This window comes from Lipotes vexillifer, unplaced genomic scaffold (assembly GCF_000442215.2).
Source record: "Lipotes vexillifer unplaced genomic scaffold, Lipotes_vexillifer_v1.1 scaffold1785, whole genome shotgun sequence".
NCBI classification, from domain to species: Eukaryota; Metazoa; Chordata; class Mammalia; order Artiodactyla; family Lipotidae; genus Lipotes; species Lipotes vexillifer.
This window is the reverse complement of record NW_006785388.1, coordinates 129,191-155,760: the sequence shown is the minus strand read 5'-3', so window position 1 is coordinate 155,760 and position 26,570 is coordinate 129,191. Positions and strand designations below refer to the sequence as shown.

At 59.0% G+C, this 26,570-nt stretch overlaps 3 protein-coding genes across 6 annotated transcripts; all 3 read left to right on the top strand.

The window, feature by feature from the left end:
* The first annotated feature begins 5,779 nt into the window (after positions 1-5,779).
* Positions 5,780-12,669, top strand: FAM3A (FAM3 metabolism regulating signaling molecule A). 3 transcript variants are annotated; one of them, XM_007457441.1, is made up of 9 exons: positions 5,780-5,846; positions 7,701-7,814; positions 8,411-8,434; positions 10,564-10,687; positions 10,791-10,849; positions 11,191-11,241; positions 11,562-11,646; positions 11,723-11,849; positions 12,574-12,669. In XM_007457441.1, the coding sequence occupies exons 1-9, from the start codon at positions 5,834-5,836 to the stop codon at positions 12,667-12,669; spliced, it is 693 nt and encodes a 230-aa protein (XP_007457503.1). In that variant the 5' UTR covers positions 5,780-5,833. The 3 variants fall into 3 exon arrangements, with proteins under 3 accessions (XP_007457503.1, XP_007457505.1, XP_007457504.1); XM_007457443.1 differs by lacking the exon at positions 7,701-7,814 and having other exon boundaries at positions 5,834-5,846; XM_007457442.1 differs by lacking the exon at positions 11,191-11,241 and having other exon boundaries at positions 5,834-5,846.
* A 5,116-nt stretch (positions 12,670-17,785) lies between these two features.
* Positions 17,786-21,244, top strand: SLC10A3 (solute carrier family 10 member 3). Its single transcript, XM_007457440.1, has 2 exons — positions 17,786-18,186; positions 19,459-21,244. Exon 2 carries the CDS (start codon positions 19,597-19,599, stop codon positions 21,004-21,006), a length of 1,410 nt encoding a protein of 469 aa, XP_007457502.1. The 5' UTR covers positions 17,786-18,186; positions 19,459-19,596; the 3' UTR covers positions 21,007-21,244.
* Positions 21,245-21,922: 678 nt separating this feature from the next.
* On the top strand, positions 21,923-24,494 carry UBL4A (ubiquitin like 4A). 2 transcript variants are annotated; one of them, XM_007457438.1, is made up of 5 exons: positions 21,923-22,019; positions 22,171-22,276; positions 22,492-22,706; positions 22,821-22,927; positions 24,345-24,494. In XM_007457438.1, exons 1-5 carry the CDS (start codon positions 21,972-21,974, stop codon positions 24,454-24,456), a joined length of 588 nt encoding a protein of 195 aa, XP_007457500.1. In that variant the 5' UTR covers positions 21,923-21,971; the 3' UTR covers positions 24,457-24,494. The 2 variants fall into 2 exon arrangements, with proteins under 2 accessions (XP_007457500.1, XP_007457501.1); XM_007457439.1 differs by lacking the exon at positions 24,345-24,494 and having other exon boundaries at positions 21,972-22,019; positions 22,821-22,931.
* The last annotated feature ends 2,076 nt before the right edge of the window (positions 24,495-26,570 follow it).

The following is a 26,570-nucleotide window of genomic DNA, read 5'->3' as shown; positions in this document are numbered from 1 at the left end:
GGACTCGGGACCACAGCCCTTAGCCTCACATTCCTGCCCGGGCTCGGGCCACGCCACCCGCCCCTGGGCCCTGTCTCATTCCTCTGCCACCCAGCACTGTGACCGTCCCCACCCGAGCCAGCCTCTGTCCCCCAGACTGAGCCCCGCTGGAGGAAGGCGAAGGAGGGCTGCAGTTGTGGGCAGCAGGGGGGCAAGGTCCTCGGAGCGCAGGGGAAGGGGGCAGGCGCGGCCCAGTCTCAGCACCACTTGACATTCCTGGCTCCCCACTGGAAGGGACCTCTGTGCTGGAAGGACCCAGCAGCGCACCTGTGTCGGGCCTCCCGAGTGGCCCTCTGCCCCCCACAGCTCCCATGGCCATCCTAACTCAGCACTCCACGGCCACCCCATCTCACCCCGCCCTCAGGTGGTGCCCTCGCCACCGCAAAAGCAGAAGCGGCAGGTGGGATGCCCCGGCTCAGTCCCCTGCCATTAAATCCGCAGACAGGCCTGCCTGTCCCCTGGTTGTTTCTTTCCTGCCACCTGCGACCACGGGCCCCCGCCCTCGCCTCTCCCCGCCACCCACTTCCCTCCGCCGCTGGCTCGGGCGGGAACGTGGGTATCCTTCAGTCCTGACCAAGCCCGGCCTTCCCCTCCTCTCTGCCCCGCACCTTAGAACTTTGTCACGAGACCACCTTGGGCACAAGAACAAGTCACGTTCATTTCCCCTTCCCTCCCCAGGCAGTGCCCGTGCCCCAGCCAGGGCACTCAGAGGCACTGCCAGACCACTGAGGCGACAAGTATTTAGGAAGGAGTGGCTAAGCGATTTGGGAACAGATGCCAAGGGGGAGGGGCAAGTCCAGGGCACACCCTGGGCACCGCAGAGAGGTGCACAGCTGGCCTCACCAGCCTCCCTTGCCTGTGTTTCCTGGGGCCCCTGTAACAAAGCGCTGCACGCAGGGAAGCTTAAGGCAACAGAAAGGTACCCTCTCCCAGTGCCGGAGGCCGGAAGGCTGAGCTCCAGGACCAGCGCCCTCCAGGGGCTCAGCTGGCCACGTAGACCGGTCACTCCGGTCTCTCTGTGTCTTCATATGACATTCTCCTCTGTGTGTCTGTCTTGCTCTGTTTTCCCTTTACAAGAACACCAGTCATATTAGATTTGGGGTCCAGTCTCCTCCAGGGTGACCTCACCTTGACCTGAGGTCTGCACACACCCCACTTCTGAATAAGAGCACACTCCCTGGGAGTCTGTCCTGCCCCTGCCCCCGGCTCAGCTCTTCACTGAGCTCCGGGGAGAGCAGCAGGCTGACCCAAACCAAACGAACAGACAAAAGACTCAGATGCTGGTACAGAACGAGCCAGCAGCCCGATGCGTGCCCCAGGCAGGCAGACTCCATGCCCCAGGGCCTCACAGCTGGCAGGGCTCAGGGCTCCCGGGTCGGGGACGCTCTGCGGCAGCGGGGCCGTTGGCAAGAACCTGGCCAGTGGCTCCTGCCTTCAGCTGGGCCTGTGGCCTGTCTGTCCCCACCCACACTGTTGAAGGCAACTGTCCAGGGCTTTTCGCTGTTGAAGGCAACTGTCCAGGGCTTTTCGCTCCCATTACGGAGGCCTCTCCTCAGCCTGATGCTGACAACCAGCTCTCCTTAACCCCCTCACGGCCCCCGGGGCTGGGGGCAGAGCTGAGGCTCCCACCCAGGACTCTGCAGGAGCGGTAAGTAGACGAGAAGGAACTCAAGTGGGGGCTGGCCGCCTCCTGTCCCATAAGCTAGGGTGGTGAGTCACACCCTGCACATGGCTGCATCCTCAGGTGCCATCCCCGCTCTCCCCGACCCCTCCTGTAACCAGAGGACTTGCCGCTTCCATCCAGCTTGTGCAGGAGGGAGACCACAGAGTTCACGTAGACCTAGGTGAACAGGGAAGGGAGGGGCTTTCTGGGACAGGGTTGGCTGGAATCCGGATCCTGCAGTGCCTCTTGGCCCAGGTCCATGCAGAGCAGCTGAGAAGGCCCCACGTGGACAGGACTATAGGCCAGGCTTCAGCCTGGGGGCGGGGGGCGGGCAGTGGCCTTGGTCCTCCCGATGCCTGTGGCCTGGACAAGGGACCGTAAGTCACCCAGGTTCGCCGGGAGCTGATGGTGTGGGCCTAGAGACTCGCGCGCCCCCCTGTAACACTTTGGCTCCAGCGTGGCTACAGAGGGTCCTGCCCTTGACTCTCTGTGGTGCAGCCACGTGCCCGTGAGGGGCAAATGAGGCTTTGCAAAAGGCCCAGGATGGCACGAGAGCGCCAGACCCCGAGATGGTGGCCCGGGATGCGGTGGAGCAGGTCCTCGGAGCCGCAGCCGGGCCTTCTGCTAGCCGCCAGGGGGCGCTGTGCCGCTCCCGGGGAAGGGACAGCCGCGTCCCTGGCCCAGTCCTGGGACCTCAAACCTTCAAAATCCGGGCCTGAGGATGACCACAAACCTTCGGGATAAAAACCAAATAAACGGAGGTGCAGGGGGCCCTTCCTGACCCAGCTGGGGTCTTGGTGCTCAGAGCCCCCTCACAGAGCCCCACAGACGCCTACAGACTTTTGGGGGACCCAGTAGAGCTGTGTGCTGGGGGTAGTCCTCCAAGGACCCAGGCCCCTTGGGGAATCTTCTGGCATGGCATCACCGAGGGGGACTCTTAGCAACACAGAATATCCATGTAGGGGCACGAGCCTGAAGTGGAGGAGGGACCCAGCTCCTCCTGGGCCCCCAAAATGTGATAACCGCCTGTGAGAAGAGAGGGAGGGAGGGGTGGGGACCTCCCCGGGTGGGGACCTCCCCATCTGTCTGAGTGTCCCCACCATGACAGAGGGCCCAGGCCAGGGCAATCAATGGACACCTCCGGTCTGGGTGCTACCCTGTGGCAGTGATGAGAGGGCTCTGGTGAGGATGCTCTGCTATCACCTGACACCGGGTGCCTGTGAGTGACAGAGATGAGAGACCTGAGAGGGACAGTAGCTGTGATCTCAGCTCTAGGAGCCTGAAATGAGGAAGAAGCATGAGGTCCTGGGTAAGGACGTTCAGCTGTCACCTCCATTCTGGAGCCAGAAGCATGAGGGACCCCGTGAGGACAGTCACTGGTCACCTCATCTCTGACATAGTCCTTAGGGCCTCACTGAATTGAGACAAATGTCACAGCTCTGGGGCCCTAGGAGGGGGAAGAGACACAACGGACTAGTGAGGAAAGATACCTGTCACCTAAGCTCTGGGTGGCAGCATTGGCGCTGAGGGCTTTCAACTGGCACTGAATCTCTGCAGTGGGACACAGCAGGAGGGCCCAGGCGAGGACAGCCAACAGTCCCCTTAGCTCTGGGTGCCTACACTGGGTGAGAGGCGTTGGGCCCAGGTTTCAACGTTCAACTCACATTTAACTGTGGGATGCGTGAACCAGGGCGAGGCTTAGAGGCCCATCCTCAGGTAAAGGCATGAGGGGCAGGCGAGGGCACACAGGTAGCACTTCAGCGATGGCAGCCACCCTGGGGCAGAGACATGAGGCCCAGCAGGGGGCACTCAAATGCCACTTTACCTCCGTACAGCTCCACACCACAGAGACGTGAGGGCCCTGGTGAGGTGAGTTGACTACAAGCACAAATCTTGGTAGCTACACTGGAACGGAGAGTGAGGGACCATGGAGATCATTTAACTGTCACCTCGGCTCTGGATTCCTACACTGTGGCAGAGGTGGCCTCAGGTGAGGGCATTCAACTGTCACCGGAGAGCCGATTGCCTAATCTAGGGTATAGGCAAGAGGTCCTGCAATAAGACAGTTGCCCGTCACCTCAGCTCTGGGTGCCTACTCAGGGGTAGAGGCGGGAGGTGCTGGCACGGGGGCCTGAGCATGCAGGCCCACGTGAGCACTGTCAAGTGACAACTCCGTGCTCGGTGTCTACACTGAGAGGGGAACGAGGGATCAGCTGAGCACGCGGGCTCTGGGTGCCTACACTCAGGCAGGGACACAAGGAGCCAAGGAAACACAGTGAACTGGTGCCGCAGCTGTGGGAGCTACATTCTCTGCCATCTCCCGCTGGGTGCCTGCACTGGGGCAGGGCCATGAGGGTCTATGACAAGAGGGTCTCATGCTCTCCAAGTCCCCATCGAAAAACATTCCTGGAGAAACAAAGCTGCCCCTTGAGGCACAGAAGGCTTGGGATGAGTCCCAGCCCTCTGGCCCTCTCGAAGGTGGTGCCCCTGGGGTTGGTGAATGTGCCTCTGGGCCCTCAGGGGGGCTCATTAAACCAGCCTTTCCAAAATGCCTGCTCTGAGCAAGGTGTAAACACTGTCCTCTAAAAACCAGCCATCTGGCCGCTGCCCTGTGCCTGGCAGGAGCTTCGTCTACTGGGCACCACGACTGCCAGCATTACAGGGAAGAGTGCTAAGGAGGGCACGGTGCCCAGGGCTTGGTACTCACAGATATGTGAGAGTTTGGCAAATGGTCAGTACTATTTCTGGTCCCAAATTCCATGACAAAACTCAAATACCAACCCGTGACAGCAGCACGGGGGCCTGAAACTTATCACCTTGATCTCGTTAGGGAGAACGAGGGAGTGTTGTGAATGCCAGTGTAGACGCTCCTGGATGCTAACCAGAGCTCTGTCACTGCCTGGCTCTATCAACTTTCTCTGTATTCTGGGTTCTTTCCTTAGGAAGGTTTCCCGAAAGTGGTGTCATTGGGTCAAAGGGCACGGATGTTTCAGTGATTCTGAAGCCGCCGGGCTGCTGCCGTCCAGAAAGATGGGTCCAGGCGACAGAGGTGACCCCAGCTCTCCCAGCACGGGAGGTGATCGGGGTGCCCTGGGCGGTGTCGGGGGCGCCTTTGTGAAGGAGGCTGGAGGAGCAGGCAGGGGTGACAGCGTGTGAGCGCGCTGCCCTCTAGAAAGAAGACGGTGAAAGGGAGGCTGCGGAAGGCTGAGCCTGCTGGCCCCGGGCTCTTCGCATTCTGCTGTTTCCCGTACACGCTTCTGTCCCTCCGGGTTTCGAAAAGGCACACATTTGAACTTTGAAACAATGTCTAATTACGCCCCAGATCCATCCGCCCCTTCCTAAACTTCAGAAATCCGAGCGCGGGGCACGACCACAGCCCCGCCCTCAAAGCCTGGGAACGCTGGGCTCTCCCACCTGAACGAAGCCTCAGACAAGACCTCAGGGGCGGGGCTGAGTAGGGCCCCTCCCCTTGGCGGTCTGGCAGCCCGGCCCCGCGGCTCCACCAGAGCGTGCGTCAGGGGCGGGGCCCGCCCGGGCCCCTCCCACCCGGTGGCCGGTCGCCCAGCCCCGACCGATGGCGGGGTGGCGCCTGCAGGCCGTGCTACCGCCCTGGGCCGCCATTGCCGGGCCTCTCGCTCCGCGCCGCGGAGCTCCCTCGCCTTGCCTGGCCGAGCAGAGCGGGGCGGCCGGCCTGACGGGGCTGCCCCTGACTGAGCTCGCATCCCCCCACCGCCAGGCAAGTCTCTGGCCGGCCCGGCCCGCATCGCCAACCTCCAGGTGCGGGGGGCCGTGGGGGGGGCCCTGAGCTGGGGCCTCCCACTCCCGCGTCTGGGAGAACCACTTCCACTTCCCAGGCCCAGAGGCTCCCGTGGGCACGATCGTGAGCCTCCAGGTTCCTGAGGCCCCTCCGGTCCCAGCCGGGCTTCTCTCCGCCTTCCCGAGGAGCCTGGCCAGGTAGTTGGCCGAGCAAGTCGGTGCACCGATCGCGCCCGCCCCACAGCTGGGACCCAGCACGGGCTCATCATCCCTGACCCCCACCCAAACCTGCTCTTCTGCTTTGTTGCCCCCCAGAGCGCACAGTCCACAAACGCTGCACCTGACGGCTGCCCCACCCCAGCGGGAGAAGTGGACATGAGGTTGGCAGGTGGGTGGCTTCCACAGTGAACCGGAGAGAGTTGGAAAGGAGACTTGGCTGGAGGCCTAGGTGTCCAGAGGTCTGTCTGGAAGGGCCAGGGGTGGTGGCACCACTGGGTTTGGGGGGGGGGGTTATACATTTTTTTTTTTTTATTTATTTATTTTTGGCTATGTTGGGTTTTCCTTGCAGTGCGCGGGCTTCTCATTGCAGTGGCTTCTCTTGTTGCAGAGCACGGGCTCTAGGCACGCGGGCTTCAGGAGTTGTGGCACGTGGCCCTAGTAGTTGTGGCTCGCGGGCTCTAGAGCACAGGCTCAGTAGCTGTGGTGCACGGGCTTAGTCGCTCCGCGGCATGTGGGATCTTCCCGGACCAGGGCTCAAACCCGTGTCCCCTGCATTGGCAGGCGGATTCTTAACCACTGCGCCACCAGGGAAGTCCCTGGGTTTGGTTTTTGAAACAGAGGACTCTGCACAAACACTCATTCTATGACCTTGAGCAAATCCTTTCACCTCTGAGGACTTCAGCTCCCAGCTCTCTCTTTTCAGCTGTGAGATGAGGATTATAATAGATTTCTCCCAAATGGGATAACTGGCCACTGTTTGGAAAAAGTTGTGGGAGAGAGCTCCAGGGAGCACGGCGGCTGGGTGGACAGGGAGAGGCCGTGGTCTTAGATGAGAAGCTGACCATAGTGGCCCTGCGGTTGGATGTGAACCCAGTGCCAGCCCTACTGTCGCCTGGACAGCTAAGATGAAGGGGGCTTGGAGGTGGATAGGTTGGGGGGTGGACTTCATACCTGCTAAAATTGAACCATTATGCATGTATCCCGAGGAAGCTGACCCATGAGGAACTAGCTGAGAGAGTGGGGCCTCAAGAGTGATCAGGGCTGGAGTGGTAAAATACAGTCAGTGCCCGTGAGGGTTAGTTCAAGGCTGGGAGCAGAGTAGGGCACCTCTAGGTAGAGTCGAGGCAGGAGGGGAGACGGAGAGTAGGGTAGAGGCAGAGAGGACACTGGGACAGGAGCTGGGGAAAGTCCAGCTTTTCAGGGGAGGGTCAAGGAGGACGATCTAAGCCAGAAGGACGAAGAGCATCCAGGTGGGGCTCAAGGGCGCCATCCCAGAAGCCAGCCGAGCAGGGTTTCCTCGGGAGGGCCGCAGCCTGCGTGGCCACCTGAGGGGTCAAGGGACATTAGGGCCAACAGGTAACCCGGGGCGCTGGCATCAAGAAGGTCCCAGGCGGCCTTGGCTGCAAGCCGTCCTGCGGGGCTGACGGAGGCAAGGGCAGAGTGGAGCAGGTTGCGAGACGGGGCGGGAAGTCTGTGGAAGAAGCCAGCGCACAGGACTTTGGAGGAGCCGGCAGGGAGAAGGAAGGGAGGGCGCAGAGCCCCGCCGCTGCCTGCGGATGTGACTCCGAAGGAGGCCTTTCCTCCCGCGTTTTCTGAGGACAGGAGGTGTTGAAAATAGAGGGGAATGAGGGAGACAAAGTGACCTCTATGCTAAGAAAGCCAAGCAGGCTGGAGAGCTCGGCGCCCAGCTCACAGCAGGAGGACTGCCTGGCCTTCCAAAGGAGTAGGAACCTCCGCCGTCACCGTCACAGGAGAAAGGAGGGCAGGATGGCAGGGACTCAAAGACATTGGCAGCCTCAGAAGCAGGAGGTTAGGAGGCCCCTCCACACCGCCAGGGAGGGCCAAGCCGAGCCTTGGGGTTGGAGCTCAGCTTCCTCCTTCACCCGCCAGGAGCTCCCACCTTCCTGGTCTCCACTCACTTCTTCCCAAGTGCCTGGGGAGATCCGATCATGAGGGGCCCTGGGGTCGTTCGGGAGCTCGCTGGCGTCTGAGGAGGCCTTGCCCGTGTCTGTCATGCCTCTAGGTCCCCTCCGCATCGTGGCCCTGGTCATCACCGTGGGCCTCACCTGGCTCGTAGCCAGCATCCTCCTCGGTGGGCCTGGTGGTGGCTTTCCTCGCATCCAGCAACTCTTCACCAGTGAGTGTGGGACTCTCCCTCGCCCCGCTACAAGGTCCCCGGCGCGGCCACCTGGGCCTGCGGCCTGAGGCTCGGGGTGGAGGTGGCGGTGGCCTGGGTTTGCTGTCTCTTCTTGGCAGGGCACCTGTAGCTGCCCTCGGTCCGCCTCCTGGCATCCGGCACAGCCTTCCCCCTACCACCCAGTTGCTTCGGCTCGAAACGCCAATCCCCGCTAATTAGAATCCTTTGTTCACTGGGGCCCATGTGAGGGGCAGGGGGGCTTTTGCTGAACACTGGGGATGACTCCCAAGTTGTTCCCTGCAGGCTTTCCGCTGGGTTCTGAGATGGGGAGGGGACTCGACACCTCGTTACTGGTGACACATCACCTAAGTACTTTTTGCAATTCCGATCTACCCTTTTCCTGGAGCAGAGAGCTTTGCATCTGAACATCATTTAGACTTGAGCGGGAACGTACGTGCCAAGGTCAGCCTGGCTTAGCCCTTGGCCCCTGAACCTGACTGCCCCTCTACCTTGACTTCACAGTATAGGAGCAGGCTTCCCTGCTGCAGGCCCTAGGAAAGGTCCACACTAACAGAAACAACTCTCTGTACCCACAGGCCCAGAGAACTCAGTGACTGCAGGTAAGGCTCCTGTCACCTCCCTGCTCCTCCCCTGTGCCCACCCCTCTTACCACTTTTGTGACACTCGTGCCTGTCCCCAGCCCTCCAGGGTTTCTCTTTTCCATTCATCCCTCCCCAAACTAGCCGTCACAGCCCACTGGAGCTGCTTGCATGCTGTGAGCCTAGAAAACAAGTTACCTGCTTCCAGAATACACTAGGGGGACAGGCATAGGATAGACATTCCCATTCCAAAAGGGAGAAATTGGAAAGTATAAAGGGGTCATCAGTCTTAAGCAAGTCCCAAACCCAGAAGGGTAAATCCATTCGATTTCAAAGCATAAGAATCATCCCTGGGCCTTTGGTGGGGGTCGGGGGGATCTGGAACGTAGGGGACGATCCTACGCTCCCTCTGGGCCTGAGCCAACTCTGGCCTCTGCAGCCATTGCTCTGCCCTTGGAATCATCCTTCCTCCCTTCTGTCCTTTCTCTGTCCCTTTCGGTCTGGGCTGGCAGTGTTTCTACTGGTATAAAATTCTCAAAAGCTTTGTTGATCTCCTGTGCAATTCACGAGGGTCTAAGCTGTAAAACAAGAGAATCCTCCAGATCTTTCCTGGATAACCTCATCTCTCCATTGCTGGCTTCCGCTGACATGCTTGAGTGGGTCCACAGGTCATGTGGCCCAGCTGTTCATGAACAGTTGTCCAGCCACACCCTTGGTGTTCTCTCCCGAGCCTGCTTTCTCATTTTTTGCAGTATGATTAGCCTGAGAATCTTCTAGATCTTCACATTCTGGTTCCTTCATACTTAACAGTTACATCCTCAATTTATCTCTCTCCCCTTATATGTCACTTTGAGCAACAAGGAGAAGCCCTCAACACTTCGCTTGGAAATCTCCTCAGCTCAGTCTCCAAGTTCAGCATTTACAAGTTCTACCTTCCGCAAAACAGTAGAAAACAATTTGGCCAAGTTCTTTGCCACTTTATGACAAGGATGGCCTTCCCTCCAGTGTCCCATAACAGGTTCCTCATTTCCGTGTGAGAGCTCACCAGAAGCACCTTTAGCATTCACATTTCTATCGACAGTCTGGTCACGATGATATGTGCCTTATCCCAGACCATAGAAGCTCTCTCTACTGCTCTTCTGTCTTCTTTCTGAGCCCTCACCAGAATCACCTATAATGTCCATATTCCTACCAACAGTCTCTTCAAGGCAATCTAGGCCTTTCCTAATATGCACCTCAAAATTCTGCAGCCTCTACCCATTACCCAATTGCAAAGCCATTTCCACATTTTTAGGGATTTATCATGGCAGCACCCCACTTCTTGGTATCAGAATCTGTATCAGTTTCCCGAGGCTGCTGTAACAAAATAGCACAAACCAGGTGGCTTAAACAACAGAAGTGTATTCTCTCACAGTTCCGGAAGGTAGAAGTTTGAAATCTAGGTGTTGGAAGGCTACACTCCCTCCAGAGGCTCCAGGGAGGACCCTTACTCACCTCTGCCAGCTTCTGGTGGCCTCAGGTGTCCCTGAACTTGTGGCCGCCTCCCTCCCATCTCCACCTCCATCTTCACAAGGACTTCTCCGTGTGTGTGTGTCTTCTCTCCTGTCTTTTATAAGAACACGTGTCATTAGATTTAGGTCCCACCCTATTCCAGGATGACCTCATCTTAATGAATTATAACTTCAATGACCCTATTTCCACAGAGGATCACGTTCTGAGGTCCTGGGAGTAGGGACTTGAGAACATCTTTCGTGGGGACACAGGTCACTTTGTAATAGAGACCAACCTCCTCGTGCCCTCTCCATGGGGTCCTTGCACCTGCCCTCCCAGCAGCTTTCCTTCCCTCCTGTCCTCTGTTCCCGGTGGGGCCACAGCCCAGGCCAGCCCTCCTGCCTCCTTTCCCTTCTCCCACCAGTGGCCAAAGAGCCTCCCTGGGGTCCCTGTCACCTTGCCCTGAGGCCAGCCCCAGTGGGATACAGAGTGTCCATGGAAGTGTCCCTTCCTTGACCTGAGCCACATCCCCACCCCACGCCAGTCCCCTGGTCTGTGGTCACTCATTCCTCCCTATGGGCTGGTCCTGACCTCCCCCTCTCAGATCTCGGGTGCCCCCAGGGCCAGGCCCATGGGTCACCCCTGTTGTCCCTACCCAGAGCCGAGGGCCAGGAAGTACAAATGCGGCCTGCCTCAGCCATGTCCCGAGGAGCACCTGGCCTTCCGCATGGTCAGCGGGGCTGCCAACGTCATTGGACCCAAGATCTGCCTGGAGGACAGGATGTGAGCCCCTCAGGTGGGCGGGGGCTGGGAGGGGAGCTGGGTCTGCGAGGACCGGGGTCGAGCAGGGTAGATGTGCCACTGGAAGGCTCTGTCCCCCTGCTAGGCTCATGAGCAGTGTCAAGGACAACGTGGGCCGGGGACTGAACATCGCCCTGGTGAATGGTGAGTTGCCCACGGAGCAGAGAGGCAAAGCTGAGCCGTGACCTGCCGCCCTCCTTCCACCCCGCCACCAGGGATTCGCAGGGGGGCCTGGGAAAGGGTCTGTGCGAGCTGAAGGCTCCACAGAAGAGGTGACCCGATGGACGAGAGCGTGGCAGCAGTGGAGAACTGGAAGTTTCCAGGAAGTGGGAGGCTGCTTCATGGGGAGCCCCTGGAGGGCCCCCAATACTGAGCAGAAGCTCCACAGCCTCGGGTGGGTCCCAGCAGTCTGAACGAGGGGCACGGTGGGCGTGGAGATGGGAGGTGAAAAGCTTCCAGCAGCACCCATCCTTCCCTCCGACCAGGGGTAAGCGGAGAGCTCATCGAGGCCCGCGCCTTCGACATGTGGGCGGGAGGTGAGTCAGGCCGCGGCCTCCGCCTTCTGACTGTGGGCGGGATGACGGCATCTTCCCCCTGAAAGCTGCTCCTTCTGTCCGCTCGCTGGGGCGTCTTGAGCACTTCCTTGTGTTCAGAAAAGCCGGGGAGAAGGGCAGGTGTACGGCCAGGGCTTCGGCCCTGGCTTCTTATACCATTTGGTCCCTGCACTCACTCAGCAGCCCTGGCCAGGGTGTGTCCCTGGCCTGATCACTACTTTAGTTTCCTCATTGGAGAACAGGGGTTGGTGAGGGAGGGGTGCTCAGTGGTGCCTGATGCTCCATGGGAACTGCCCCCCCAGATGTCAATGATCTACTGAAGTTTATCCGGCCGCTGCATGAAGGCACCCTGGTGTTTGTGGCTTCCTACGATGACCCAGCCACCAAGTAAGTAATGGCCGAGGCTGGCCGAGGCTTCACCCTTCTGTGGTCACGGCTCATATCTCTTCCTTCTGTGGGGCAGGATGAATGAAGAGACCAGGAAGCTTTTCAGTGATCTGGGCAGCAAGAATGTCAAGGACCTGGCCTTCCGGGACAGCTGGGTGTTTGTAGGGGCCAAGGGTGTGCAGAACAAGAGCCCCTTTGAGCAGGTATGGGCGCAGGCCCTGGGACCCCCACTGCCAGGTGCAGACCAGTCTGCCCTCCCCTCCTGCCTGCATCCTCTGAGGTCCCCTCTGTTCACGCCCAGCACCCACACACACAGCAGCCCACACGTCTTTAAGATGCTCCTGGGACTTCCCCGGCGGTCCAGTGTTGGGACTCTGCGCTTCCACTGCAAGGGGCACGGGTTCAATCCCTGGTCGGGGAACTAAGATCCTGCATGCCAGGATGCTCAGTCCTGTCCCATCCCCCCCAAAACCCAGCACCCCAGTTCACACTGCACACCCTGCTCCCCACAGCAGAACAAGGCAAACAGGCTGTTCCGCCAGTTTCTGGAAGGCTCCAGCTGCCGAAAGAGCAGCTCAGCCCCCAGAGAAGAAACGCCCCCTCTGGCCTCGCTCTTCCCAGAGCTTCCAGCGGCTCCCTGAGGGCTGGGTGAGGGCAGGGACACACTCCCCCTCCTTCCCTTCCCAGCGTGTGCCAGGCCCACCCACCTAAGTTCAAAGAAGGTGACCCCCCGCTCCACCTGTGAGGGGGCAGGCCAGGGCAGCTGCTGCCATTTTTAGATGAGAACGCTGAGGCGCTGGGACAGGCAGGTGGCGGGTGCCCGAGGCTGCACGCTTGGTTGACCCCAGCACAGGGGGACAGAGGGTTCTGTCTGGCCCTGGTGCCCGAGGGCTGAGCTCGTGCCTTCCTTCCCCCACCGACCCGCAGCACGTGAAGAACAGTAAGCACACCAATAAGTACGAAGGCTGGCCTGAGGCGCTGGAGATGGAAGGCTGCATCCCCAGGAGGACCACAGCCAGCTAGCGGCCAAGCTCGAGGACCAGACGAAGCAAGGCTGTGTGTACCCAGCCAGGAGGGGGCGCCGGCGCAGCGCTGAGGCCCGACCCCACATCCAGCCAGGGGCACTCCCGCCCCAGCACGGCAGGGCTCCGAGGCGGTGACCGGTGACCAGACCATGCCCAGTGGTGGGGCTGCGCTGCGGCCCCATGGCGCTTTGTCCGGGGACCCCAGGTACCCGTCTCTTTTTCCTAAAGCTGCTCTGCTGGCCGACACCCACCCAAGTCCCAGGCGCCTGCGGCCCCCAGTCTGGTAGCAGCTGCCTGGCAGGTCGGGGCATCTTCCAGAACCTCTCTGTCCCAGAGTGGCTCACTGCTCTGCAGGCCAGTCCTGTTTCCAGTGTGATTCGTTCTGCTGAGCCGAACGCGGTGGCCACTCCCGACGCCTGGCTGCCTCCTGCCTTGCTCTCGCGGGAAGGGGTGCCCACCTGGGAGCCAGGCCGGCCGGGCAGTGAGGTCGCCAGCCCGATGGCGGTTCCCAGCGCAGCGGGTGGCAGCTCCTGCGGTTTGTCTGTCAGAGGGCCCGCTTTCTAAATGACGTCTTAATAAACTGGTGGCCCCCGAAGGAATGAGGTGCATTCAGAGGGGAGTCGGGTGGTGTTGTCCTTGAGATGTGATTCAGGTGGTGAGCAGAGGGGCTCCCCTGTGGGCACCCCTGTAGCCTTGCCCTTAGACACGGCACAGGCCTATAGGGACAGGGATGGGGATTAAAACCAACCCAGGAGCTTCCCTCCTCCCCGCAGCCTCCCGCGAGAGCTAGAGCTAGTGTGTCTCCCCCACGGTGCTCAGTGTTAGATGCCTTTGAAATCAGGCCAGGAAGAGGCCGAGTCACGTGGGCTATTTGGCATTTCTCACAGATTGCAGTTATATTTCCCTGCAAGGGGTGAGAACGAGCAAGAAACTATAAGGAGTTTTCTGGAAAAGTACATGAGGGTGCAGAAATGGTCTGGGGTCACAAAAAGGAGAGAAGGCGGTTGGGACTTCCCAGATGGAGGAATTGGGGCGCCAGCCAGGTAGGCTCAAGGGGGCCATGGCCGGGGCAGTGAACCTGCGAGTCCCCCCTCTAGGGGTTAGGTGCTGCGAGAGTGTGAACACGGCATCAGGAAATGAAAGTATTTAAGGAGGTGGCAGAAGAGGAGAGAGAGGCAAGGGACGGCCCGGGATGAGAAGCTGTGGTTGTGAGGCCATAGCCACAACTGCAAAGGACCAGGAAGTGCAGGCGTGAGGACGGCCCGGGTCGCTTACCTGGGAGATGGTGTTCACAGAAGCTGAAACGCAGCCTGACCCTGTGCCAAGAGCTTTATGTGTCTTCATTTTTAAATAGACTTCCTGTTTTAGAGCAGTTTTAGGTTCCCAGAAAAGTTGATCAGAAAGTCCAGAGTTCCCACATACCTAGCCTCCACTGACACGTCATCACCACCCAAAGCCCAGGGTGGACATCAGGCTTCCCTCTTGGTGTCGTACAGTCTGTGCATTTGACAGTGTTTATAATGACAAGTACTTACCACTATAGTATCATACATGTGTTCATTTTTTAAACCTTCTATTTTGGACATTTTCAACATCCTCCAAAGTAGAGAGACTAGTCTGATGAATCTACGTGTACCCAGTGGGGCTGCCACAGTGATTATCGTGTGGCCAGTGTTTCATCTGCACACCCTAGCGAGCAATGCTGCTGGTTGCTGGTGAGCCCCATTTACGGAAGATAAATGGTCCCTGGTGTGCTCAGGAAAGTTTTCCTGGAGCTGAGAGGTTAGAAGCCAGATGAATAGGTCCCCACAAGGTTAGTCGCTTGCCCCAAATGAAATGCATCTCAGCGAAGGGCCGCACCACAAGGCTGGGAGGTGCCTCTGTATTATACAACTGCTGAGCCAGCTGACCTGCCCCAGACCTTCACTGCGTGCACCAGAGTCACACAGACGGAAACGGCAGGCCAGCTTTATCCCCCATGTGACCCAACACAGGTAGGATGCTGACAGTGGTGTGGAATGCAGCCCGCCCGACCTTCCAAAGCGGAGGTACGTCTTTACATCCTGTGGTCCTCTTCCGCCAGGGTTTTGTCCCCCAGGCCTACCCTCAGGAGTTAAGACATCATCAGTTACAAGTGACAGGGTCCCAACCCAACTGGCATATGCAAAAATAAATACATAATGACAGGGGAGGGAGGCTTAATGTTCCTGTAACAGACCCCAACGCCCATGGGTGATTCCAGCTCTAGTAACGTCCTTGGGATACGGGCTCTCCATCTCTTGGCTCCGCTTTTCTTTGTGTTTGCATCCTTTTCAAACATGCTGTCTTCCCCAGGCAGGGGGAGTGACAGTAGATGTCCCAGGTTAGCAATCCCAGCAAGAAAAGAGCTCCCACCTTCCCAGTCGTTCCAGCCCAAGTTCCCGGGCACTACCTCTCATAGGTCCAGATTGGATTATGGGTTTATCCTTGTCTCAATCTGTGTGGCTCTGATTGGCTACCTCTGGGCCTGTGCCCACCCTAGAGGCCAGTGTTGGGGTCATCCTCATGCAAACCTTGCGTACCGAGAATGGAGGAGGGATGGCCCCCCCAAAGAAAACTCGGGGGCCGTGACCTGTTGCTGGGCATGCAGAAACGCCAGTTGTCACTACATTTCCCGGTAAATACCAAATGCATCCCATACTTGTGCTTGTATAGAATACGCCTTCCATGCATGCTGATTTATCACATGGTCTACTTGGAGACCCCTGCCTGGAGAGCAGGAGGTAGGCACACTTTTCAGGGTCATCACTGTGACCCTGTTAGCAGGACGGTGGCAGGTCTCCCATCTGAAGTGCACGGATGTTGTTTTAGCTGTCACTATCGTTTGTGCCATCTATTCTGTCTGCCCAGCTGACTTCTCTTTTGGAACTAGATATCCTTGACTGATTCGTAGAGACCTTCCTTCTCCTCTGGGGTAAATTATTAATCCCCTAAACTAACTACAAACGTTCTCTTGTCTTTAATTTAGCCACGCCTTTTTTCCTGCAGGGAAGGCCTCTAAATTCCGTCATGTTGGACAGCCCACCAGCCCACTCTGGCTTTTCAGGGAAGACTGAAAGGACTGATGGTAGAGTGGGAAGCAGCCTTCTAACTACATTTGCTCTCCTTGACCCCTGGCACCAATTCCCATGCAGCTGGAATATAAAAACACAGGTTTCCTCAAGAGCTAACACATCTTTTAGGTTTCCCATCCCCAGTTCTTCCAGCTGACCCATCCCCCTTCTCCTTCTGGCCAGTTTTACCCCATCCTCAGGCCGCGACAGCACCACTGCTCTTTTGCAAACTGCAGTCTTCAACACAGCATGTGCCAAGTTCAGCCCTCTCACCTGTGCCAGGCTGCTTCCATCAGGACAGCTCAACCCATTTGAGAGGGACAGTACAGACTTTCTGGGACACCAAGTCCACACACACAAATGGCTTATGAACTGAGGCTAAAGGACAGCCTAGAGCTATGGCCTCTGAATGTTTCTGGATCACTGACATAAATCAAACCCAGAGTGTGTACCCTCACCATGTTTGTGTCTGCTTACATGTCACACGCATGTACTAATCTGAACTTTATAGCACACATACACAAGTAGAATTTTTTGTTTTTGTTTTTGTTTTTGTTTTTGCGGTACGCAGGCCTCTCACTGCTATGGCCTCTCCCATTGCGGAGCACAGGCTCCGGACGCGCAGGCCCAGTGGCCATGGCTCATGGGCCCAGCCGCTCCGCGGCATGTGGGATCTTCCCGGAGCGGGGCACGAACCCGTGTCCCCTGCATCGGCAGGCGGACTCTCAACCACTGCGCCACCAGGGAAGCCCTAGAATTTTTAAATAAGTAAAATGTATTTAAATGAGGCTAAATGAAAATTAATAGGTTTTTATTTAAATGATTACAATTATTTATTGGAAAAATTAAATAGAAGAGATGCTACGGGTCTTTTTGGACATTCTCTACGATGTGTCTTATGAACCTCCTGGGGGCAAGAACCTGCAAGTTTGGGCACCACTGGCCTCCATCACAGCCCTGACAAGAGGTCTTCCAGAGCAGTGGGTAGCCCTCATCCCGCTGCCTGACCGCAGTTGCCCAGCAGCCTCTGGGAACATGCAAATCCCCATGATTCTACACTTGCTTGCTTACTGTCTTCCCATGTCCACATTCTACGTCCTCACCACCTTTTTGCCCTTCCTTATGCCATATGTGTGCGTTCCTTTTCCGTGAAGTCTCCGGACCTTGCTGGTGGCCCCAAATAGTTTTGAGACGTTGAAAAGTTCACTGATATTACACAGTGTGGAAATAGGCGCTCGGTCGACGTTTGAACGAAGGAAGGTGGGACAAGGCTGAGCCTGGGCCCTGGAGTCTGGGTCGGTCGGACCCAGCTCTCGGGCTACAGGGCTGGGTGCCCAGAGCAGGACCATGGGCGAAACCCTGACCCCGGTCTCCTGCCACCAGCAGCAGCCCTCAGGCGTCCTAGCTGGGCTAACATCTAAGCCTGTGTCCCAGTGCCCCCAGAGGTCACAGCGTGTTTGGGAATGACTGGGGTGCCTACGCAGAGCGAGTCGCCCCGGCGGCGACCGCAGAAGGCTGGGACCCGCGGCTCGGCGGCCACACAAGTCCGCACCCAGCGCCGACCAGCAGCCACCCGGAAGGCTGACAAGCCGGCGCGCGCGCGCCACCTCGTCGCTCCCAGACACGCCACATCCGGCCGGGACCCGCCCCGGCCGCCAGAGGTGAGCTGAAAAAAGTGTAAAATCCAGAAAGGCAGGACAGGCCAGGGAGAACAGGGAGCCCGCCCGGCAGGGGCTGGCGCCGGCGCCCAGCTTCAGGGCCGCGGAGGCAGGTGAGAGCCCCGGTCCGGGAAGGGCGGTTGGAAGGCGGCTTCTGGCCCCAGCCGGGGAAGGGCCACCGCCGCGCGTTCGTGAGGCCTGGCGCGGCCGCGGGGACCGGGAGTGGCGTGAGAGACCCCGGGAGTGCCCGGGCGGGTCGCCGGCCTGCCGGCTGCGAGGCTGCAGCGCGAACCCGGCGGTGGCGCGCTCCTCCTGCCCTCCCTCCCCGATTCCTGCCCGAGCTCTGGTTGTGCCCTGTCCGACAACTTCTGGACTCCCAGGTAGGGAGGAGATCCGGGTCAGCACTGCCAACTGCCCCGACACCGAACGCTTGGCCCGTGTGGAAAAAGCCACCGGCCCGGGGTTCCCTCGCTTGCCTAGGGGCGCATCTGCCCAAACTCTAATGGTACCTCAAGCAGAAATAGTGGGGATCCGGGCCAGACCCCTCACGCAGTGACTCAGTGACCCAAAGCCACCGGCGGTACTGGAAGGACGGGGTGGATGGCCCTTCGCCTCCTCTCCCTCTGAGCTGGCTCACAGCACCCGGCGCCTTCAGTACCGGGCGCCTTCAGTACCGGGTACCTTCATCCTTTCCCTGTGACTCCCTCTGGTTTTCCTGCCTCCCTCTTCAGTTGCGGGACTCAAGGCTGGATCGAGGCCTCCGGGGTAAGTGACGCAAACCCCAAGCCAGGAGAGGCCATGGCATCCCAGGGTGGCACAGCGGAACTTCACCACCTACTCCCCCTGCTCCCCCGGCATCGGTGAGGTGGGGGGGAGGGGGAAGGACCCAACCCTGATAGGATCTAGAGAAACAGGGGCCTCTTCCAAGACTGGGACATCGTAGGATGTGACTCAGTCAGCAGTAATGATGAAAAATCACTGTGTCCTCATCCTGGTTGCTCCAGTTCCTGCAGGTGATGTGGCAATCGGCTTCTGGCTGCCCAAACTGAGAAGTGGAAGGAGACAAACGTCCTCCTTTCCCCCTGAGGCGCCCTGCCCTCCTAGAAACACTCCTCCTCTCACTGGTAGTTCCAGGCTCTGCTAGGGGCACGTGTGGGCAGGGGAGGATACCTTGGACTTTGGCACAGTGGCTCTAGGAGCTCAAATTCTGGGACTGCCAGGGGAGTGGGAGCTCTGACAGAAGGAGGGGAACCCCCAGTGGACACGTGGCCCTATCTGATCCCTTCCTGCTGCCCCTTCCGGCAGCTCCCCTGGGGAGAGGGGACCTGTGCCCTCCCAGAACCCCCATCTCACCCCTGTCAGCGGGATGGGTAGGCCAGGTGGCCATGCACAGCAACGCAGTTCACGTGTCGATGTCAGCAGGAAGGGTAGGCCAGGTGGCCATGCACAGCAACGCAGTTCACGTGTCGATGGTGAACATCAGCCCCTGGGGCCTTTGGCCTGGTGGTCACCCACTGCCCCACCCTTTGCCGGCTGCTCTGCCTGGCAGATGACACTCAAATGCCCTAACCTACTCTCAGTGGGCAGGCTTCCTTGGCATCCCTGGGCAGTCCTTCAGAGATTTCGTCCCAGTGGTGGTACTGCTGCAGCTGCATCTCAAAGCAGGTGGGGCACAGGCTAGTGGTGACAGGACTGAGGGTGGCTCTCCCAGATCCTCTGGTATTGGGACATCTCCAGATGGTCACTGTGGTGGGCAGACCCAGGGAAATCAGCGTGTATCAGTGGGCTGAAGGTGAACTCCGACCTGTAGGTGGCCCCTCTGGGTGAGGGATGGGAAGCTTGAGGCAGTTGTGACTGGGACGGGGGCAGCCGAATGGCACTCAAGGGCCAGCACTAGGCCTTCCGTTTCCATCCCAGGGTTGCAGCAAGGGGCGCTGCCGAGTCTCCGAACAGTGGGCTTCCAGATCCTGCGCTCCTGGGCTCACAGCTGCTCACCTTCACCAGCCACCTACCTCTCTGTGTCCCTTCTCTCCTCAGGAAGAGCTCTGCCATCAAGAAAGGCAGCACAGGGCCAGGCCTTGCCCATGGACCCTTCTCAGGACAGCCCGACGGCACCCACAGAGCTGCTCTCCTAAGCCGCAGGGGGCCCTGGCTCCCCACCTTTTGGGAGGAGCCATGGTGTTTAGGAGGTGGCCGGGCCCGGGGGATGGCAGTGTCTGCACGGGCCCCCGAGGCATGCTCAGGGCCAGCCTGCTGCTTCTCAGCCTGCTCTGGGGGGCGCGGGGCACAGCCAGCGCCAGTCTCAGCACAGCTGTGGGCCGTACTGTGCCCCTGACAGGGCGCCGCTACCTGAGCATTGGGGATGGCTCCGTGACGGAGTTTGAGTTCCCAGAGGAGAGCGAGGGCATCATCGTGGTCTCAAGCCAGTACCCAGGCCAGGGCAACGGGACGGGGCCCAGCCCTGTGCTGAGGGTCACCTCCCTGGACACAGAGCTGCTGACCATCAAGAACGTGAGTGCCATAGCCTGGGCTGGTGGGGGCGGCTTCGTGGTGAGCATCCACTCGGGCCTGCCTGGGCTAGCGCCACTCCACCTCCAGCTCCTGGACCCCCGTGAGGCCCCACCCACGCTGGTTGAGGAGCGGAGAGATTTCTGCATCAAGGTCTCACGTGCTGAAGACCCTGCCGCCCTTGGCACTGACTTGGCCCACTTCTCAGAGAACCCAGTACTCTACCTGCTCCTGCCTCTTATCTTTGTCAACAAGTGTTCATTTGGGTGCAAAGTAGAGCTCGAGGTTCTGAAGGGGCTCCTGCAGAGCCCCCAGCCCATGCTGCTGGGCCTCCTGGGCCAGTTTCTGGTTATGCCCTTGTATGCTTTTCTGATGGCTAAGGTCTTCATGCTGCCCAAGGCCCTGGCTCTGGGCCTCATCATCACTTGCTCGTCGCCCGGTGGCGGGGGGAGCTACCTCTTCAGCCTCCTCCTTGGGGGGGATGTCACCCTGGCCATCTCCATGACTTTCATCTCAACAGTGGCTGCCACCGGCTTCCTGCCGCTGTCCTCGGCCATCTACAGCCGCCTGCTCAGCAGCCACGAAACACTCCACGTGCCCATTTCCAAGATCCTGGGGACCCTGCTGTTCATCGCCATCCCCATAGCAGCAGGCGTGCTGATCAAGTCCAAGCTCCCCAAGTTCTCGCAGCTGCTGCTGCAGGTCATCAAGCCCTTCAGCTTCGTGCTGCTCCTGGGTGGCCTCTTCCTGGCCTACCACATGGGGGTCTTCATCCTGGCAGGCGTCAGGCTTCCCATTGTGCTGGTGGGCCTCACAGTGCCCCCGGTTGGCCTCCTGGTGGGTTACTGCCTGGCCACATGCCTGAAGCTGCCAGTGGCCCAGCGTCGGACTGTCAGCATCGAGGTCGGGGTGCAGAACAGCCTGCTGGCCTTGGCCATGCTGCAGCTGTCCCTCCGCCGCCTTCAGGCTGACTATGCCTCCCAGGCCCCCTTCCTTGTGGCACTGAGTGGCACCTCAGAGATGCTGGCCTTAGTTACTGGCCACTTCATCTATAGCAGTGTGTGTGCAGTTCCCTGAGGCCCCCCGGGTCAAGCTTTCACCACCCCTAGCCCCCAGCCTCCACCCACGGCCCCCACAGTTCTTGTGTACCAAAGGCCTTTAGTTCTCATGCACTATGCACTCAGAAAAATCCAGTCTTATTTTTTTTACTCGTTTTTTATTCTCCAGCTTTCAGTGCCAAAGAGGCCATGCTGAGTTCAGTAGGTGGGCACTGCCTAGAAAATATATTTCAATAAAAGAGAGAAGCAAGCTTGGGTCCCTTCCAGTCTTTGCCCTCTGAGGCCTGCGGGCGGAGCGGGGTGGGGGGGGGAGGGTGTGGCTGGGTAAGTGTGGGCCAGCATGGAGGGCTGGCTTGGGTGACACGGTGACCTCTGCCCAGACTTTCTCTCTCAGCCCTCCTTCCCCATGCATCCCCTCTGAGAGTTGTGTCTCTCTGTTCCAGAAGGAGCGGTGGGAAGATGAGAGCGGAGGACTGGCTCCCCCGCCCGCTCCCAAGCTCAGCTGATTTTCCGTAGGCCGACTAGAAAGGAGGCGGCAGGAGGGCCGCGGGGCAAGCTCTGCAGGGCCGGGTCATCAGCGGACTCCTGAGAGGCAGGGAATCGGCCTCGGCGCTGACCTGTTCCGCCCTCGGGCAGCGAGCGGGGGCGAGCGAACCCCTGGCCCGCCTTCTCCCCCGAGTTCCAGCTCCCCGACTCCTCTGACCGGGCCCGACTAGTTCCTCCGCCCCTTCTCATCCCCGCGGGCTTCCCGGCTCAGTCGCCGCGGGCCCCGGGTCCGGGCCGGTCCCCGTGCTCCGGGATGCGAGGGGGGGGTTGCGGGGGTGCTGTGGAACGCGACACGGGGGGCGGGGCCGCGACGCTGGGCGCGCCCCTCGCGCGACTTCCGGCAGCGGCAGCTGGTTCTGGCGCGCGCCCGGGGCGGCGGCGCGCGGCGGGGGGCTGTAGGGCTTCGCGCCGGCCGGAGTGGACGCCGCCGCGGCCGCCATGCAGCTAACAGTGAAGGCGCTCCAGGGCCGCGAGTGCAACCTGCAGGTAGCGCCGCTGGGCCCCGCCGCCGTGCCGGCTCACGCGGTTGGCCCCTGGGCGCAGGGCCGGGCCGAGGGCGGGGACGAGCCGGGCGGGAGAGCCGCCCTCCGCGGGGGCTGCGGCCTCACCGCCTGCCTCTCACCCTCGGCCCGGCCAGGTGTCGGAGGACGAGCTGGTGTCCACGCTGAAACATCTGGTCTCCGAGAGGCTGAACGTCCCCGTCCGCCAGCAGCGGCTGCTGTTCAAGGGCAAGGCCCTGGCAGGTAACCGGGGAGAGGAGACGCCCGGGGAGCCCCGCGGGAAGTCAGGGGACGGGGCGTCCGGGCCGATCCCGGGCAGCAGTGGAGTGGAGGGGGCTCTGGCCGCTTGACCCCCGGGGAGGCTGCATCCTCAGCCGGATGCTGCGGCGCTCCGCCTGGCCTCCCTGAGGCCTTTCCCACCACCGTGGGCCACAGCTCCATCAATCTCTCTCGGGCAGATGGGAAAAGACTCTCCGATTACAGCATTGGGCCCAATTCCAAGCTCAACCTAGTGGTCAAACCTCTGGAGAAGGTGTTGCTGGAAGAAAGCAGCGCGCGGACAGTGGCCGAGGCCCCGCCCCCACCCCCGGCCGCCTGGCCTCTAATCTCCAAAGTCCTGGCCCGTCACTTCAGCGCCGCAGATGCCAGCAGAGTCCTGGACCAACTCCAGAGGGTGAGCAGGGTCGTCCGGGACTTCCACGTCCCACCCAGCCGCTCGCAGCCCCTGCCCCTACCCCAGTGTCCCCTCGACCCGCACCGCTGAATCCTCCTGGCCTTCTCTCCTCAGGATTATGAGAAGTCCCTGAGCCGCCTGACGCTGGATGACATCGAACGCTTGGCTGGCCGCTTTCTGCACCCTGAAGTGACTGAAGCTATGGAGAAGGGGTTCTCCAAGTAGGATTCTCGGAGTGTGGGGAGGAGCCGGGCCAGGCCACAAGCTGCATGTAGCATTAAATGTGTTCTCATGTTGCAATTCGGCTCATAATACTAGCTGGCGGGTACGCGGGTACCTGTATCCGGCTCTTGACCTGGGTTTGCTCCCACGTTTGGCGCTAGTGCTGAAGTGGGAGAGCCACAATCTGAGTCCAGCCAGCTTCTAGAAGTGCCTCGGAGTGAGAGGGTTGTTTCAAAGGGTTCTGAGGGGTGGGCTTTGGCATTCCGTGTTCAGCCCACTGAGGATAAACCCTCGAGCAATACCTTTCCAGGCCTGAAAGGGGAAGCAGCTGGCCCCTGCTGCCCAGTCCTGTCACCTCGCCTCTGGCAGGTCTGACATTGGTAGGTCAAGTGGCAGCCAGCCTTGGGCCCCCTGAAGCTGCTGCCACCAGTGTGCACTCGATGAAGGGAAAGCGAGTTGGGGGGTCTGGGACGTCACCCAGCTCTGGGGTGTTACCTTAGGCAAGTCCCTGTGCCATGTTGGTCCCCAGCCATTGACTCTGCACAGTGAGGGCCACTCCTTAGACCTCAGTCAGTTTCCTTTACCCCCAACCCCGCGGGGTCGGGAGTCTGCAGCCATCCTCCCCCTTGTGTCCCAGATACAAAGTGAGGCCAAAAGCTGAGTGATGGCCAAGCGTGGCCCAGAGATGGGGTGCCCTGGCCCTTAGTGTCACAGCTTTTCTCTGGGCACCCCCTCTGCTTGTCTCCTCCTGGACACGGGTGGTCCTCGACCCTTAGAGATGACAGGTGATGGGCTCGAGGTTACTCAGCCAGGCCCCTACACAATGCGCTCACCCACAGCCTGAAAGTAGACCCTTCCCCTGCCGCGTGTGTACAGGGACTTTCACTGTGCACACCACTCACTGCCTGACAAGGAACCTTGGGGGGCCAGGGAGGGGCAGAAGCCGCTGGCGGGTGGGCCCTAGAGATCATCGAGGCACCTGCTCCTTGGAGAAGGGCACCTGGGCCGCCCTCCTGCCTGGGCCTCGTGGGGTAAGCGCCGGGTCCCCGGGCTGGGAGGGCGGACAGAGGCCTGACGGGCAAAGGCTTTGAAGAAAAGATGGAAGGCCCTGGCCCCGCCCCGCAGCAGGGCCCGTGTGACAGACTTGCCTGCACTCTCATTTTGCTTCCGTCAGGAAGGTTTATACTGACACTTCCAATCACACTAGAGGTGAATGTGAGACTTTGATCTGAAAGGAACTGTATTAGCTGGGCGGCTTTTGGTTTCCAGTAATTGATTTAACCGTAGAGGAAGTTGGTTTAAGCAATAAAAGAAATGTGTTGGTTTACGAAGCTGAGAAGGCCAGGGGTATTGGCAGCAGGTAAACAGTTTCACCAAATACCCAGTTTCTTCCTACCTCCCCTCTGCACTCTGCAGCGTCTGCTTCATCCCAGGCCTCTGCCTCAGGATCAGAAGATGGTTGCCTGCAGCTTCCACCAAATCCCTCGATCACAGCCAGCAAGGAGCACCTTCCCGACCTGTAGCGTAGCTTCTTTGTCAGATGCCCCCAGCAAATAAACGCTGTCCTTTCGTTGGTCAGAACCGGGTGGTGCCTCCATCATTTTGGCAGGGGGTGGGGTGGGCTTGGGCGGGAGAGGGAGATTCTCAGCGAAAGCCAGGTCCTCGGGGAGGGCTGACCGGTGCAGTGCAGGGGAGTGACACACGCAGACGCATGCTGCAGACAGACCCTAGAGGCGGTTGTTGAGTCCCTTGTGCCAGTGCCTCCTGGCTTGGGGGTGACAAAGCCATCTGCTGGGCATTTGGACAGGGGGTCAGGAAGTCGGCGGCGGGTAGATCAGGCTGGACAGGGAGACAGGAGTGGCATCTTCAGGGTATATGGTAGGCGCCTCGCTGACAGAACTGACTGGGATCCAGACCCGGTCTGATTCCACAGCCCCGTGCAGCCTTCCATGACGTTTGGGAGCAGCCTGTGGACACGATGTCCTAGATGTCGTAAGGACAGATGAGACGGCTTCCCTGGGAGCGTGGCGTAAAAAGAGGGGAGAGGACTGGGCCGTGAGGGACTTCACCAGCTGGAGACGTTGTGGAGGCCGCAGGGAGAGCTCGATGTCAGAGGCCAAGAACGCCCCTCCAGGAAGGCATGGGGGTGGGGGGGGGGTTAGCTAGTGGTGCCGAGAAGCACAGGGAGGGCATGGCAGAGCCTCCTCTCGCCTCGGTAGCAAGAAGGTTGTCGGCAGTGCCGTGGGGAAGGGCCCGTGACGGAGACCGCGGACCCCTGCTTCCGGAAGCTTGTCTGCGCAGCAGGGTGTAGCTGTGGAGGGGCAGGGCCGGGGCGGGAACATGGAGAGGGAGGAGATGCTGCCGGCATGAGAGATGGGAGGCCCAGGTGGGAAGGCCCATGCCATGGTGAGAGGAGACAGGCGAACGCACATGAAGACAGAATGGCCGCAGGCTGCATCCCGCCTTTGCCCTTAGATTCTCGGGATGGTCCCATGTACACCGCAGGCTCCAAATGCTGAGATCCTTCCACAGGGGCTGGAATGTCTATCGCGGGCGGATTCTTAACCACTGCGCCACCAGGGAAGTCCCTGCATTGTTTTTTTTTTACTCAACAACTTAGAATCCAAGAGTGTCATTGGGGGGGGGGAGTTTTTTGGACTATAGCATGCATAGAGTAATGTGCATAAATCGTCAATGTACAGCTCAATGGAATTTTAAAGTGAATACATATGTGCTACCTTCCCTGGTGCCTCCTCCAAAAGGTTTAATAGCCTTTTGGATGCTCAAATGTTCTAGCTTTGGTTCTTTCTGGTTGGCTTCCATGTCCTTTTGACATGCCTCATCCTTTTGCTTTTCAAGCATGTCCTTACTTTCTGGCACCACAAGGTGCTCCAGGCTCATCTTGTATTTTTTCCTGCCCCATACCTAGAATCTTCCACCTCTCCAAGGACCTCTGGTTCCTTTTAGTGGAGAATGGTATTGAGAAACCAAGGTCTGGGTACAGCGTGTGTTCATTGCTACTGCAGTTTCACTGCTTCTAGACTCTTTCACTGGACAAAACTAGGAAATCTATTTTTTAAGAGTTCATACTGCAGTCCCCAATTGCAATCTGGCAGTACAGTTCTCTTCCCTCATTCCACAGTGGTGTTCCTGTCAACAACCATATATGGATATATTTACTCATGTTCTCTACCAGATACAGTCTACCTTAGACTCTAGCTTCACAATCACCTCAACACTATCATTGCCAACAACATACATACTGGGAATAAAGTGGAGTCTTTCTGTCCTTAGAATATATCCCATGAAGGGAACACAGTCAGAGGGCTGAATTTGGAAGGTACCTGACTTATTTTCTCTGTGTGGTTCTGTTATCAACTGGATATGCAGTTAGGCTTATTTGCTTTTGTTTATATTCAATTTTGGCTTTTTTTTCACTCTTTCAAATATATATATATATATATTTTTTTTAATTATTTATTTATTTATTTGGCTGCTCTGGGTCTCAGCTGCAGTGTGCAGGATCTTAGTTCCCTGACCAGGGATCGAACCCCGGCTCCCGGCATTGGGAGCGCAGAGTCTTTTTTTTTTTTTTTTTTTTTTTTTTTTTCGGGGGTGTCCTCCTGCTGTGGCCCCTCTCCT

Excerpts from the sequence above, each read along its gene's own strand:
- FAM3A (XM_007457441.1), top strand. Across the intron at positions 7,815-8,410 it reads CATCCAGCAACTCTTCACCA|GCCCAGAGAACTCAGTGACT; the intron begins GTGAGTGTGGGA and ends CTGTACCCACAG. Across the intron at positions 10,850-11,190 it reads GAACATCGCCCTGGTGAATG|GGGTAAGCGGAGAGCTCATC; the intron begins GTGAGTTGCCCA and ends CCCTCCGACCAG.
- SLC10A3 (XM_007457440.1), top strand. The coding sequence starts at position 19,597 with ATGGTGTTTAGGAGGTGGCCGGGCCCGGGGGATGGCAGTGTCTGCACG.
- UBL4A (XM_007457438.1), top strand. The coding sequence starts at position 21,972 with ATGCAGCTAACAGTGAAGGCGCTCCAGGGCCGCGAGTGCAACCTGCAG. Across the intron at positions 22,277-22,491 it reads CAAGGGCAAGGCCCTGGCAG|ATGGGAAAAGACTCTCCGAT; the intron begins GTAACCGGGGAG and ends TCTCTCGGGCAG. Across the intron at positions 22,928-24,344 it reads ATGGAGAAGGGGTTCTCCAA|CGTCTGCTTCATCCCAGGCC; the intron begins GTAGGATTCTCG and ends TGCACTCTGCAG.